The sequence below is a fragment of the Platalea leucorodia genome (genome assembly GCF_965183815.1).
Source record: "Platalea leucorodia genome assembly, chromosome: 6".
Classification (NCBI taxonomy): Eukaryota; Metazoa; Chordata; class Aves; order Pelecaniformes; family Threskiornithidae; genus Platalea; species Platalea leucorodia.
In genome coordinates, this window is record NC_138828.1 from 9,566,026 (window position 1) to 9,581,850 (window position 15,825).

The window sequence follows — 15,825 nt, forward strand, 5'->3', positions numbered from 1 at the left end:
GAGCCAACAAGATGCGTCCATATGGAAGTTGCGGAACAACCTAGTGCTGGTCCTGTATTCCTTGTCTTTCCCCTGAGTCTTGTTCTCCCTCAGCTACCCCGCAGAGCTGGGCTCTTGCTGAAGAGGCTGGTTACCCTTCCTCCACATAAATAATTTGCCCAGGGTGGAGCTGTTGAAATAATTTTATTACAAAAGTTCTCCCACCTTGTCATTTGATGAAACCTAAAGTGCTGCCCTTTTTGTAAGCTTGGAAAAGGGAATCCGAATGACAGGTTCTCTAGTCTTTGTGTGATTTGTATAGCTGATGTGGGTCTCTAATGATTCATTAGATAATTATTCAAAAATCGTTCATGAAATTTATGGAAGTATTCAATTGAAGCAAAAGACCTGTGCTGTTTAAGTGGTTGAAGCAGGTTTGCTTCCTAGTGTGCCTGAATGATGTAGTTAATTAAAATAACTGCACACTTCAGTCTTTTATATAGTGCTGAGTTTGTCTTTCTGCCTTGTGTTTATTTCTGGGCATCAAAGAACACCTTTTATCTGATTGATATTTGGGTAGCAGAACCAGTTCACTGTAGTGCTATTGTAGAAATTAACCTCCTTTAGTCTGTTAGCAAACAGGTTGTAAAAGTACAGTTTAGCAAAGGTTTACTGTGCTACTAGGAATAGTAAGCTTTTGATTAGTAAATGGGTAAATGATCTGATTATCAAATTTTTTTGGTGTCTCTAAGGCAGATATTATCGTTAGTTCTTATGAATTCACTGTGTCTTTGAATAGTAGCTTTTTAAAATTGTTTTAAGAATTATCAGACGGTACAACATTGACAAAAATCCCAACCCTGAAGGGATTAAAAACATTATCTTTACAAACCTGCTGCCTGTATTTCAGTTGTATATAGCAACATATGTAGTTTTGTATGGTAGGTTTTTTTTGTTGTTGTTGTTGTTGTTTCTAAACGGGGGACCTGTTATGAGAGAGAAATCCATCCTGCTGCCTAGAGCCTAAGACACAGTACTGGCTTGCTGTGCTCTAGCATGTGCTCCCTTTAGACCGTGAAAGCTTTTGTAGAAATTGAGTCGCAGGTTGCAGGTTTCTATGAAGAAGCTAAGAAAAAATCGAGATGAGAAAGGAAATGCAAGGAAAATAAATAGTGGCATGATGAATCAATCATGAATTGGGGGATTTTTTTTTCCCTGTTGCTTGTTGGATTGAAAAACTGACTGGTTTTGAATGTAAATAGGTGGAAGGATGCAGGTGTCATAACTGGCTGCCTTGGTTAGTTGTTCAAATAGTGTGAAGAAGGTCAATCTAATGCAGTTTTGCTATAAAATGCTAGAACTATTGTAGGAAAGGACATTAGCATAATTACTGTTTGGGTTTTTTTTTTATTTCCCAGAATCTTGGATCTAAATCCATGCTCTAGATTTAAATTATGGTGTATTCCAAGGGATTGTTTTGTCACATTTGCAAGACTTTCACATTTATCTGTTAAAACAATAGATTTTAAGTATAGCTCACCTTGTGTAAAAACGGGTTCTACTCTGAAGTTTCCAAGTGAGCATTGAGAGGAAAATGTTGTACAAGTTCCACAAACATGTTCCACTGAAGTTTTGAAGAGCTGTTCTGCTGGGTGATTTCAGCTGCCTCCTGAAGCACTTCTGGTGTTGATGCGACGTTGTTCCTTCACTGAAGGAAGTACACGTGCAGTCCAAGTAAAAATAAAACTTGAATATTGCCTAGAAATCCCTACAGCATAAACCATGTTTGTATCAAAATTAGAATGTGTTCCACCTTTTATTAATAGATTTTGCTTTTGGAAGAAATTGGCAATATCATCCCTCCCTTTCTATCAGAAAAAATTACTTGCTGACAAAAATTATTTGCAGAACTTCATCCATTCCGACGTACTGCTACTGAAAACATAATTTGTCTTGTAATCAGCGATACTTTGGCGGTACATCTTTATGTACAAACTTTGCTTCTCTTATCTCTGCACAGCATCCACTCTGCTTTTCCTTTTCTGTCGCCGTTGTCCCAGAGGATTGCTGCTGTTTTGGTGGTTCCAAAATTCATCTGTCGTTTTTCAGAACTGTCATCCCATGTATCTTGACATACTGCACTTGGCATGTTTGCACATCCACGTCTTTCTGCAGAAAATACCTCATGTTAGGATGTGGTGTATTAGGAGACTTGGAAGAACCGTAATAAAAATGGCTCTGAAGGCTGATTTCTGTTTTCATGTGGATGGCATCTTTACTGGATGGAGTTCAGTGATTGAAAGATGATCATTGGCAATTAAACTTCCTCATCCTTGATTTTGATTTTCTTTCCTCACCCTCTCAAAACTCAGCTGAAACCCAGCAAGTAAAGTAATTGAAATAACTGAATTCTTTTATCAACACAGTATGCTGTTACTAAACAGGTTACCTTGTAGCGTATGACTGAATAAACCATTTTAATACACTTAGGTTGGAATTAACAATAAGTGAAATAGTTTATTTGCAAGGGCTTGTTGGGTTCTGCTGGAGCAGTGTGCTGAAGATGCCATTTCTGGGTATTCAGCACTGTTACGTGATGTTGAAACCACACACTGGAGTAATGTTAAGCATAGAGCTTTTATCTAAACGCACTGTAGAGTAGGTTTTGCCTGAGCAGTGGCTCTAGGTGCGTTCATAACAACGTAACAGATGCGACCTGGGTAAAACCTTTAAGTGATCTGATGGTTTTTTTTCTCTTTATTCTACCACCTTCCTATTTTTTCTTTTTCCCTCCTTCCCCCTTATCTTCCTTTTCATGCTTCACACTAAAATCCAGCTCCCACACAATAAGCCCCGGAAAGCCAGTCAGGAAAGATCAGTTAAATTTGGTTTTGAGCATGGCTCTTTTAGGAGGACAAGAAACTCCACGGAGTTGTTTTTGGGTAGGGAAGTACAGAGCGTGGTGATCTCAGGCCTTTGAGTTCAGAAAGGGCATCATCAGCTAGGCGGTGTGTTGCCTAATATTAATTTTCTTTGCATTTCGTGTGCAAATGCATCTTCCAAGTCTTGGATTACTGCATACAGATAAGAGAGATTCCTTAAAACGAGTTGGGTCTCATTCTACTCAATTCAGATAGCCTCTCCTGCCGCCTGGAATAATATCCCATGACTAAGATAGTGCAGCGACATCGAGTCTCTTATTTTCGAATCCCTTGCTACGCCCTGGTGACACACAGAGGAGAAGTTCTGGCAGAGCAGTCCTTCAGCAGCAATTTAAGTAAAAGTGCTGTGAGATGGAAAAAGGGCTTCAGTAAGGTAATTGAACAGCGAAGGAGAGATGTGTGTTTACAGACTACTGGAGGATAGGCCGGTCAGTTTACCTTTACAGATAATTGGCAGTTTTGTTGGAGAAAATTACAAATTTGTTTGCTACTCCACCTCTACAGCTGTTTGTCTTGTTTTGTAAAGGGCAATTAGTTTATTATTGAGTGACAAGTAAAAATTAGGATTGCACAGTCGCTGTGTGTTTCTGAAAGCTCTCAGTCTAAAGTTAATTGAGGCTGAATAACAAGAAAGAGGCAGTTTTGTCTTTGTTTTAAAAAGCAGATCTGTAGGAGAAGAAAAAAACCTGCTGGTAAATGGTGTGGCAAAGGTCAAAGGCCGACCGGGATTCACTGAATTCGCGTTTTGTGGGATGTGCAAGTTGTATATAGCAGTATTAATATAATTTACAGGGGAATATGGAGTATACAGTAGTTCATGCTCCTAAGGTTCACGGTGTATTCCGGGAAGCAGACAGAGAGGGCTTTCACAGTCACTGGGGCGCGAGGGTGGGGCTCCCAGTGTGAAGCTGCGATAAGGAAGATTAGTCAGTGGATGTGGAAGAGATAAGGGTTGAGGAGGTGATCTTATCCCTGTGTGAAATAATAATCCACTAGTGATTTCAGTCGTGTTCGATGTTTCAAGCTTGTCTTGCAATAAAATACTGAATAAGAAGTTTCAAGGAAAGGTTGTGACCACTGCTGTATGGGAAAGTACGCATCGGGAGAACAGAACCAGGGCTTAACAGAAGTTAAGAGGTGGTTTCCTCTGTCTCAATTCTAATCTCCAAGAAAAATTGCCTGATACTAGTGGGGTTTTTCCCCCTGAATTCACAACACAAAAAGTAGAACACAATTGAGATGGGTAGGGAAAAATTGCACAGAATAAGAGAGTCAGACTCATATACGGAAGGGTAATTGCACATGTATTAAAAGACGTAGTAAGTTTAAGTAGACCTTTATTTTTCAATGTAGGTTATTGATCCTAGATCATTAGGCCCAATAATGTTGCCACATATGAGAGAGAGAGAGAGAGAGAGAGAGTTGTTTCCAAGCATTATATTAATTCCTGTCAGATATTACTGGTGGAAGTAAGTCTCTTGCTCAGGAGATCAGATGGGATCGTTATTTTAAAGTTTAGGTCTTGATTCAGGATGGTTCTGAAAAATGTATGAGCGTCAGCTTTGTTGCAAATGCTCATATTTATCATAAGCATATCCATTGTGGAATTTGGGCATTAAAATGTATTAGTCTTAACGTAGTTTTTATAATCATTTTCTCTTTCCACCTTTCCTTGTATTTTTTTTTCCATTGCTTTGGCTTGATTATGAGCAATATGGCTAAATTTTATTTGGCATTTGAGTAATTGCTTATAAAAGGAAATTACTAGGAATTTGTGAATACGTAATTGCTTCTAAGTTTTTCTCATGCTGGCATAATGATAGATTTCGTAAATTAATTCTGTCTTATAAATATAGATTCTAATATGAGTAACTTTCAAAATGTGTTTCAGGGGCTCATTTTCTTTGCTGCTACTTAGGTTAAAATACCAGTGTTTTGAGTTAGTCTTGACCTTATAGCTGAGCAAATGCTTAAATACTGTGTTACACAGTATCCTGTACACCTGGTGTTCAAGATTATTTACACTCATTATGAATGTGAGTTTTTCGATGTCATGTACTATTGGTTACTTCATGGACTTCGATACCAAGGCGTCAGAAACAATTTGGTGTAGCATGATAGCTAGTTAAACAGAGTTGTTAAAGTATACCTTCCTTACTCTTTTAAAGTGCAGTCTAATTCTTCAGCTGAAAATATTTTTCTTTCTTTTCAGAACTACAAAATTCCACTAAAGTTATAAAAGCAGCGAAACCCAGGTCAAGGAAATGCAGCAAGGTTTGTATTTGCCAGAAGGACATTTAGCTATGAGTTATTGGACTGATTGTGTTAGAAGTCCCAGTTAATCTAACCTGTTAATCTAAACTGGCATTTAGCTCAGCCGATAATATGGCAGGAGAATGAAATAATTTCAAAGGAGTGTTTCTAGCTGTTAATATTCAAGATAGCAAGTAGCTGATACTACTAAATAAAAAGATAGCAAGGTATTTTGAAGTTACAACCAGAAGTGTTATGTTCTGCCTTGGTAATGGTTAATTTTGAAGACAGAGAAAAGTAAAAAAGGAAGGGAAATTTAAAATTAGAACGGATGCTAGTGATGTGATGTATGTATGAGGGATAAGGAAAGGCACTTTTGTTTAAAAAAGCAATGGGATCATATAAAAATGTGAAGAGGCTGCAAAGAAAAAACATCACTTGAGCACAAGTGATGCTAGATTGGTTTTGGAAATCCTTTTTGCGTATTATGTGTGTGTTTTATGTGCTGTTATAAAATTATCATTATGACAACAGGAGACACTGAATCCTTTTATTGAAAAATTAAGTTTCTAAAATTTTGTACAGTCACCCCTTCTTAGGTTGAATAATACCTGTGCTCAAAGGTCTTCCAAAAGCTAAGAGTTTTAAGCAGTAGATACCTTTAAATCACATAGGAAGCTATGTGTAAGACAACATTTAATCTGACAATTGTTTTATGTCTGCTCAAAAGTCATAAGCCCTCTTTGTTTTATAATAGAATGTAGAAAGTTTTGCTTGCTTGCTATCTTTTTTGTTGACTGTACCCACTTAAAATATTCTTCATGAAGGCATTCTTTAGACAGTTATACTAATTACAGGCTAAAATATATTGGACCTTGGTTTGGATGTAACTGCAGTGAATAGTTGTTTCCACAATTGATCATATTCAGTTCTCAAAAGTTGTGTGTTTGTTTTCTGTTGTATTTCTCAGTTTTTAAAAATTGCTACTGCTAACAATTCTGCTCAAAGGGGTAGTCTGGCCATCTGAGTCATGACTGACATCTTCCATGTCTTCTGTTTAATAAAAGGAGTAAATCTAGGAAGTAGTATAAACTGTTTGTCATCTTTGCAGGCTGGTGATTTTGGCGATATCACAAACTGGCCAACACCAAGCGAAATAGCAAACAATGAAGTAAGTATCCTTTGTTATCTTCAGTAGCATTTTTTTAAAAACCATATTGACTTCTCTGCTGAATACCATCCCCCCCCGGAATGCGCTTTGGGTGTTGTAGGGTTTCAGCAGAAATTTTTGTCAATAATTTGGGATACTGGTCTGTGCTTAACTGCCTGCACTGGTACTGGAAGTTGTGCACCCTTCACAAGCCCACACACACACTCCGTTTATCATTGGTAGTGTGCCATGGACAAGTAGGTAAAAATGTGCCATATTTACACCACCATTTTAACACTTGTATTTCCCTTTTCTACTCAGAAAGTTTATGCGTAGATGAGAAGGCCTTTGGGGTTGCGACCATGCTGCCCTCCCTTGTGGCTCTGAATGCTTCGGGCAGGTTGTCTTAGGACAACTTAGTTATCCTTGCCCTATTCCTCCAATATGTTTTCCCCTTGCTGGATCTTTAGTTACCATCTACTCAAAAAAATTATGTTCCTTTCACTTGATCTTAAGTGATAAGGTGCATAATATATCTTACACCTCTCCTTTGCTATTTAAAACAAGAACAGAGCACAGATTGTTGCAAGCGATGAGGTGCCATTTCATTCTTTGACTCAGTTCTGCAGCACCCCGTGATGCCTCTACTGTTTTCTTGGTGAGGGAAACCAGAAGATTTGGGTTCAACAATGTGCGTTGTGTAATTGCAAGTGTCCAAACGAAAAATGAGTAGTTTGGCATGAATCATTTGTCCTGCGGGCTCAGTTTCTAACACCCTCCCTTCTCCCTCAACTGATTGTCATAACTTTGTTGTTTATGTCAGCAACAAAACATTTTCAGGTGTCTAACCAGGCTTTTAGCATTGCAGGTCAAAATTATAAATGTCTGTAGATTTGACACAACGTTATGTTTACTGCTAGGTGGAATTTGCCTCCTCTGGTAGCTTGGTCTATAGGATCTCAAAGAAAATCTTCGAGATAGCTAGAAGAGTCTTTAAAACCTGAATAGATTATATGCCAGTAAATTAATGCATGTTCAGTTGCTCATATATCCTTGATTTGACTTTTTTTTAAAGTATGTATAAGCTTCTCCATCATCAATATTCCTGTCAGTTGCTGAGATGTTGTGAACGGAAGAGACTACCGCTTCAGGAGACGGTGGTGATATATTTAACAATATCATGAAGGATGCATGACTGGCATCCTAAAGCTGCTAATTCATTTGGTGGCATTAAAAGTGTATAACCCTCAGCTGTGCATCAAACTCCTTCCTTAGTAATTCATAAGATTAGAAATAATCTCACCTGTGCTTTTTATATCTCGGATGCACAGCCTCTTTGTTTGCTACAGTCTAATAACTCAAAAATGCTGTTCTTGAAGATAGCGTGGTCAGTTCCACTATGCAATACTTTCTGTTTGTAACATTTCAGAGACTACTGTTGTAATACATGAGATACAGTGCAGGGAAACTCTGTAACTGTGTCCAAAAAATAATGGTATTTTCTATCATGTTCTGATGCTCAGAAGAGGAGAGGGTCTGCTGAGCTTAGATCTGAGAGACTGAATAGCATTGAAAGGATTACATTTCATATCCTTTAATAATATTGTAAATGCTAGTGTTGATTTATCACTATGCCTAGAATATGCTTATTTTAGCTTTTTTTTTTTTTGTGGGGGGAAATACTGACTTTAGTGACTTAAGAAAACATGCACCCGTATCTTTTGCATTCTCTTTAGTACTGCAGGTCTTTAGCATCTACTTGGTTATTATGTCAAATTTTGATATGATCAATGATGTCTGTACAGTACTAATCAGAGTGGCTGAGAGATACATATGTAGTGTTTCATAAGAATATACACATTTGATGTTTTCTGTCTGAAATAGTCTGCTTTAAGAGTATTTTTTAAAAGATTTTTTGGTTTACCAGATGGTCTAGATTGTATTGCATAGATGTTAATTAACCTTTTGCTGACTTAAGTATGTGAGAATTTTAGTACACAAATTCATGTAGTGTCTGTTAAACCAAATAACATTTAGTTTGTATTTAATCTCAAGTGATTTGTCTAAGGGAAGGCTTTGCGTTCAAATTAATTACAGCATAGTACTGCAGTATCTACTGTATGTACTCCAGCAGGTTCAAAGCTATCTCCACAGCATAGGAGTTTTCTTTCTGTTTGGCAGAAATGCCCGTGAAGCTTAATTTTGGAGGTAGATATTATATCCGATTATAGAGTGGTTTGGGTTGGAAGGGACCTTTAAAGGCCATCGAGTCCAACCAGCCCTGCAGCAAGCAGGGACATCTTCAACGAGATCAGGTTGCTCAGAGCCCCGTCCAGCCTGGCCTTGCATGTTTCCAGGGATGGGGCGTCTACCACCTCTCTGGGCAACCTGGTCCAGTCTTTCACTACGCTCACCGTAAAAAATTTCTTCCTTATATCTAGTCTGAATCTACCTTCCTTTAGTTTAAAACCATTACCCCTTGTCCTATCGCAACAGGCCCTACTAAAAAGTCTGTCCCTGTCTTTCTTGTGAGTCCCCGTTAAGTACTGAAAGGCTGCAATAAGGCCTCCCTGGAGCCTTCTTTTCTTCAGGCTGAACAACCCCAGCTCTCTCAGCCTGTCTTCCTCGGAGAGGTGCTCCAGCCCTCTGATCATTTTTGTGGCCCTCCTCTGGACCCTCTCCAACAGGTCCATGTCCTTCCTGTGCTGAGGACCCCAGAGCTGGAAGCAGTGCTCCAGGTGGGGTCTCACCCGAGCAGAGCAGAGGGGCAGAATCACCTCCCTCGCCCTGCTGGTCACGCTTGTTGTGATGCAGCCCAGGATACGATTGCTTTTCTGGGCTGTGAGCGCACATTGCTGGCTCATGTCCAGCTTTTCATCCACCAGGACCCCCAAGTCCTCCTCTGCAGGGCTGCTCTCAATCCCTTCATCCCTCAGCCTGTATTGATACCAGGGAAAAAATGAAACTTTCCACTATTTGCTAAAATGCTGTTCATTTTGCCTTCTTTGAAACCTGTTATTCTGTGGGATTTCCAAGAAGTGATGATCTGCAAGATGCTGGCACTACTCAAGGGCACACAGTTCCCAGTAAATGCCGTATTCTAATGTGGGAAAAAATAAATCTGTAATCGTACACCTCCACATCCTCTGATCTTTGGTTCATGTTCTGATTTAGTGGAACAGGATTGTCAGAGTTAAAGACCTATGGCTCCTTAGAGTTTACATGAACATTTGGCATGCTGTTGAGATTGTACAGCATCATGGGAATTTCTGATTTACTGTTCAGTATTCTGTAAGCACAGCTTTTTAAAGATAATCAGTCTGATCAGTAGGTACTGGTGAGTAATATTTATTTCTTTCTTTCCTATAAAATAAATTTCATCATGCCGTAATTCTACATCTTCAGTTAAAACAAACAAACAAACAAAAACTTTCTTAGTCTAAAAGTTCTTTTTATAGTCTTGCCAAGTTAGCAGAAAATAGAACTATTTAAAATGAGACTTTACACAACAACACAGTTTTTAAAACTCACCCTACCAAAGAGGTTGAGAACAAGTAATAATAAAGGAAATTTATACTTTTTGCTATCAGCAGCTGTACTGTCAGGAATAATTACCAGTATCTCTTGCAGTGTAAGACTGTAAGTCACAGTAAGAAGCCAACAAGTAGAAGAGAAAAGGAGGAGAAATCTGATCAAAAAAGCAATAATGGAATCAAGGACAACCCGGAGGCAAAGCCAGATGGGCCAGGAGATAATATTAGTGAAGATGAAGCTCAAACTAATAACCAAAGGAAAAAAGGTCAGTCTGGGCACTATGTATAATGCATTAAGTCAGCATTGATACAGTGACATTAATTCCAGTTGAATGACTTGATGAAACTTGTTTTGCATTTTCTGGGTGATAACAGGATATATTGCTTTCTGCTAGGAAGCTTAAAACAGGCTTTCTTTCTCAGGTTTTGGAGTGTTCTGTCTAGTCAACTAGGAATTCTGGGGAAAAAGCGGCTCGTGTCCTGCTGATGGCTCATAGAGCTCTGACAATTTCTGGAAAATTTTAGCGTGGCTGTACAAGCCATTACTGTCTGTCATATCTTTATTTCGCTAAATAGATAGCGCTATGTTAGTTTAACTTCATGTATATGTGTGTGTGTGTTACTATATATACTAACACTTTAATTTTCATGTTTTACCATTAGCTTACACCTTGAAGTGATCACTTGAAAACCGAACTGGGTCGTTAATTTCCTTTAGATCCAATCTGTTACATTAAAAATATGAAGCAAACCTGTATCTCATTTGGTCAGTAGGCTGGAGTAGGCTGGAGAAACAGCTGAGAGTGTTTTAAGATATTGCTGCCATCAGCTGTCTTTTTTTTTTTTTTTTCTTCTCTTGCTTCCCTGCTGGTATTTCTTCAGATCCTAAAGACCTTTGTTGTTTAGATTTGTTAATCTTCCTATGTATATATTTAAAAACAAATCCTTTATTGCTTTTAATTTTTTCAGTTTAAGTGGAAATCTAAAGCGAAGCATTCCACAAGTACAACCTATTCACCCCCCCCAGTGTGGATAATGCATTTTATGTATTTGCTTATATTTCTTGGGTATGAAGCCCCCAATACCGATCAAGTATAGAGCAGCAAATATTATCATTAAATAAATGGTTAGTGGATATTTTAGGCCAGCCTACAACAAAATACAGCTTTGCTAATAATTTCTGATGCACATAAATGAACTTAATCTGAATATTTCAAGGTAAAAATACAGTACCACAACTAGATTCTCAGGGAAACTTTTATGGTTTGTGATTGAAATTTTTATTTTAGTGGTTAACTTGATACTTTATTTTTTACCTTTAAGTTTCATATGCAAGGTGTAAGATTAGATAGTAATGAATTGACTGTATATATTTAACATTTATGTAGCTATAAATTCTTGGCAATGGAGCTTACATCTAAAAATTCATTGAATAACAAAGCTCACCTTCATTTCATGTATTTAAAGCTTAAATAAGGTTACCTTTCAGTTTAAGAAATTCCTGTTTACTGCATTTATTATTGTTTAGTCATTCACCATATCTTAAAATTTCAATGTTAAGCTTCTCGCAGTTTTTAAACTTTGAAATTAACTGTTACTAGTTCTACAAGAAGAATTCTATAGAACCTTTTCACGAGCTGAAACCTCTAGTAGTACTGTAATTAGGAGTAATATATTAACTTTTCAAGGTAACAAGCAGAAATGGGTGCCACTTCACTTGGATGATGTAAGGTCAGACAGTCAAGAAAGACCAGGCTCTCGAACTAGCTCAAGATTTCTGCTGGAAACAAACAAGTTAATACCTCATAACAACAGACGGAATGAGTCAAGAAGTAAGTAGCTTTCAATCTCTGGGTCTTTCTATTTGTGGCAAACAAAGTATAATACCACTTGAGTAGGCCTTAGATTTGCAGTTTATGTTGAAATTTGACTTTGCCTATACTAAGTAAAACCTAGTGTTAATATTTGCCAATAACCAGCAAAAAATAAATACATTGAACTGTAGTTTAACAAATTCTAAATTGGAAAGCTTTTAAGCTTACTGTCAGATTTTTTTTTTTTGTAACCTCTTCATAAATAGATCAGAGTTGTAATGTCTCAATCACTGACTCTGCTGAGTAACTGAGTTTGGAAACAGTCTATCTTTACAGCATGTGCTGGTGCTCTGAATCAGAGCAGCCTATATTTTTTTCTCTTCATGGCTCCCTACAGTGTCCTGGGCCACAGCTTTACGATGCAGAAAGTTTGGAATTAGTTTCATAAGGTGGCTGCTCTGTCCTGCTCTACTGCTGTTCCCGCAGCTTGTTGCTACCAGAGCAATTGCTCGTGGACCTACACTTTGAACTCTGCTTTGGCAATTCTACTGGTGTTGTTTTTTCCTTTAAGTTGGACCAATTCCTTCAGTTCCCCAACCTGTTTCTCAGCATGGCTGTGCAAAAAGCTGTACTAGCACAACAGAGGGAGAAATGCCCCACAGCTGGTACTGCTTCTGGTCCGCAGGTGTTCTGAATACAGCTTGTCAGGTGGCAGAAGTCTTAGGCTGAGTGTAACTCTTTGGTTTAAGTTTTAAAGTCGCAATATACATTAACAACTGAAATGTGTACTCGTGTGGTTGGACTCAGTGATCTTAAAGGCCTTTTCCAACCTAAATGATTCTGTGATTCTATGATTATAATAAGTACTGGATGCTACTGAGATGGGATTTGTTTATGAAGTCATTTTAAGAACCTGGATGTAAGGGTTTGATCTGAATGTCTGAGGGATGGCCAGGGGCAGGGTGAGGATTCTTACTAGTGTATCACTTTCTTCAGCAGTTATTCCTCAGGATGGTCAAATGACCAGAAACTTGTAGCATGAACTCTACCTCAAGGCTCTAGTGATTCAAGACCAGTTTCAATGTTAGAGAACATAAAATATCTCTTGCTCTTCAGGAACATTGGCTGTTTAAATAAAAAAAAAAACCTTATTTCAGGCTTAAGTACAACCCTAGCTCATGAAGGTGTTATATGTAGGACTTGTGCATGTGTCTGAGCCACATGTGCTCTCAGGGTGCAAAAATGAAACTGATTTGGGGAAATAGTTCAAATAATGCCTACGCATTTGGGATCTCTAAGGTTGAGGGTTGCAAGTGTGAAGGCTAAGGTCCAAATTCCCAGTGAGACACACACATACAGATTGCGATATTCATAAATCCAGAGTCTTATTTGACAGAAAATAAAGTACAGGAACTTGAATGTATGAGCATACATATTTTATGGTAGGGTTCATTTAAAACAGTTGCTAGTAAAACAAGATTTCCAATATGAACAAAGAATCGTATCTTCAGTCAGTCCTCTATTAAATTTAGCAACTCTCAATTTGATCAAGTAGGGGCTGTATCCCCAGGCGTTCCTCTGACAAAGAGGTCCCTTGGCATCTGGAAAGTCTTCCAGATCCAATTAAAACTTAAAGAAACTTTAAGCAAGGGTGACTGACTGAAAATGGAAGTCTCTGAGAGTGTTAGGAAAAGAGAAAGAAATGGTGTGAGAGAGGGCTTCATTTTCTCTCCTGAGTAAATTGAGAATTATACCTCTCCTTAAGTTTTGTGGCGAGTGGAGCCAAGATCCCTGGGGTCTGGCTTGGACCTGCTTGCTTTCCTTTCTTCTTCTCTCTTGCTCTCTTTTGCTATGTGCAGACTGCATATTTATATGAAAAGCTTACAAAGATTCTTACGGAGTCATCTTAGATTTGCGGAGTCATCTTAGGTTTACATGTGTTATGAAAAAGGGGTCCTTAACTTAAAAGCTCAGTTTGGGGCACGACCAGCAGAGAATAAAGGGTTGCTGTTAAATGGGCAGAGTCAGGGGAGCAGTAGATGGCTGCTTCTGGGAACAAAAGGGAGGCTCCAGAGAGCCAATGCTGCAGAAATCCCACCCCAAGCAGGATCATGAAGAGCTAGCAGCTCTTCCTAGCTCGCTCTAGGTACTGGGAGTTGTCCACAGGAGGAGACTGTATTACCATGCCTGGAGGGAGAATTGCATGATCATTCCTTCCTGTCCCAAGCCGATCGTAGGTATTGTGATCCCTGAGCTGGCACCAGAGTGTCTGGTTGCTTCAGAAGCATTTGAGATTGACTGCCAGTCAAGCCCATTTAACTCTTCTTTATGGCTAACAGCTTCTGCCTGACCCACCCTCAGGCACGGCTGGGCAAACCTTACTGGTTTCACCCTGGCAGCTTCAGATCTGACCTTCTGCTTCAGCCAGCACGACTGAGTCAGTGGACTGGCTGTGCACAAGCTGCGAATTCTATGTTGCAAGGGACTTTTTGGCATGGTGATATTTAATTATGATTGCAAGTATTCTGCTTTTTTCTCTTAAAGATTGGCGTCGTGATAGAGAAAAGAGAGATGATCATGATGAAGTGTGCAGCGTGAGAAGTGACAGTAGCAGTGTTCGAGGGTCCTCCAGAGGCCGAGGAAGAGGCCGAGGCCGAGGAAGAGGCCGAGGCAGAGGAAACCCTAGAAGTACGCAAAGAAGTAGATGCTTAGCAAAAATTTTAAAACTGTTTATAATGTTATTGTTTGCACATGAAGTGTCACCTCAAAAAAACGTATCGTGTAACTTAATATAATTAAGTAGCTTGAGTCTCTTTAAAATCAGATGCTGAAAACCAACAGTAAAATTGCAGTGTGTATCACGTCTTAAAATATTTGTGTGCTGGACTTTAGTATTGTTCATCATCTTTCTTTTATGTTCTCCTTTATTTTGAAGTGAACTTTGAATATTCAGTTGGTTATCAAGAACTGTATGGTGAAGGAACTGACCAAGTATTTCAACCTGAGCTTAATGCTAGTGTGATGTATTACTATGGTGATGGAACAGGAGTGCAGATGTATCCTGTGGATGAAGCACTTCTCAAAGAATATATAAAACATCAGATGTAAGTAGATTGTTCAATGTGCAAATATTTTTAGAGCTCTAGTTAAGATAAAATGACTCATTTCAAACAGTGTTTAATCCTTACTATCTATATAAAGATGGAGATTAAGGCATTTCAATTTAACTTTTTGATTTGACCGTTACCAGTGTCAGTTTGAATTTATTCACTAGTGGGGTGGAAAACTTGAGTGATGGGGAGGAATTTTAAGGAAGCTGTTCTGCATCTTGTGCTGTAGTCTGGCTCTAACTCGTATACCTGCTTTATTTATGGTACGTAGCCCTCTTTTTATGTTGTCATGTAATTGAGATATGGATGTCTCTGAGCTTGTGCTTTTGAGTACTGTTGGTCTGTTTGCCTGTAAAGCTCTTCTTGGGTGATGTAGCTAGACGTTTCCCTTATTTGCTCTCAATTTCGCTTTGAGAAGTCTTGTTAGTTTTATGTTTTCAGAGGGTCTCACCTGAAACATTTAACTGAAAGAGAGTAGTTTTGCAATGATACTTGATTTTTCAATAATCTGAAATGTTTACTTTCTCGTGTACACCATTAGGCAATGAGAAACCATCTGGAAGACTGATTATCACCAGGAGACAAGTCAAAAAGGGCCTGGAAACCACTAGTTCATTTTAAAGAGACAGTTTCCACCACTGGCAGATATTTCATCTTCTGTACTTGCAACGGCATTTCTCTGCGATGCCTTTGTGGTGGTTTTTGATTGCCCTTGTATTCCATAAAGCAACTTGCTTATTTTATTCTTGCTTCTTTTGTTACAGTTGACGCAAAAAGGAAGAAAAAAGCCTCTTTAAGGGCAGAAAGTATCTGGCATGTGGCTATCAACTTCAAAACTTCTATTGCAGTCTTTTTTGTTACTCTTGCTGCCAGGCCCCTATGAGACCTGACAGTGGACATGTACCCCCATGTCAGGATAATCGGCCTGCACTGTCCTCAGACAAGTGAGGGAGGAGCGCAGACACTCCACTGTTGGCCAGATTTCTGGGCATGCAGTGTAGAATCCAGACCTTCTAAGGTAGGACATGATGATGTCCCCCTCTG

General features: G+C 38.7%; 1 protein-coding gene across 20 annotated transcripts in view; it reads left to right on the forward strand.

The window, feature by feature from the left end:
- The window catches only part of LARP1B (La ribonucleoprotein 1B), a 50,311-nt gene that overhangs the window by 3,121 nt on the left and 31,365 nt on the right, over window positions 1-15,825 (forward strand). For 18 of the 20 annotated variants that reach the window (XR_014228619.1, XR_014228620.1, XR_014228621.1 and 15 more), the window contains exons 2-7: window positions 5,134-5,195; window positions 6,286-6,345; window positions 9,955-10,123; window positions 11,546-11,689; window positions 14,216-14,359; window positions 14,607-14,775. Coding sequence is in view for 3 of the 20 variants with exons in the window: in XM_082316038.1 (XP_082172164.1) it covers window positions 5,134-5,195; window positions 6,286-6,345; window positions 9,955-10,123; window positions 11,546-11,689; window positions 14,216-14,359; window positions 14,607-14,775 (748 nt within the window). In the remaining 17 variants the exon portion in view is untranslated. Of the gene's footprint in view, window positions 1-5,133; window positions 5,196-6,285; window positions 6,346-9,954; window positions 10,124-11,545; window positions 11,690-14,215; window positions 14,360-14,606; window positions 14,776-15,547; window positions 15,800-15,825 lie in introns of those variants that run through there. The other 2 variants (XM_082316041.1, XM_082316040.1) reach the window with 1 other exon arrangement.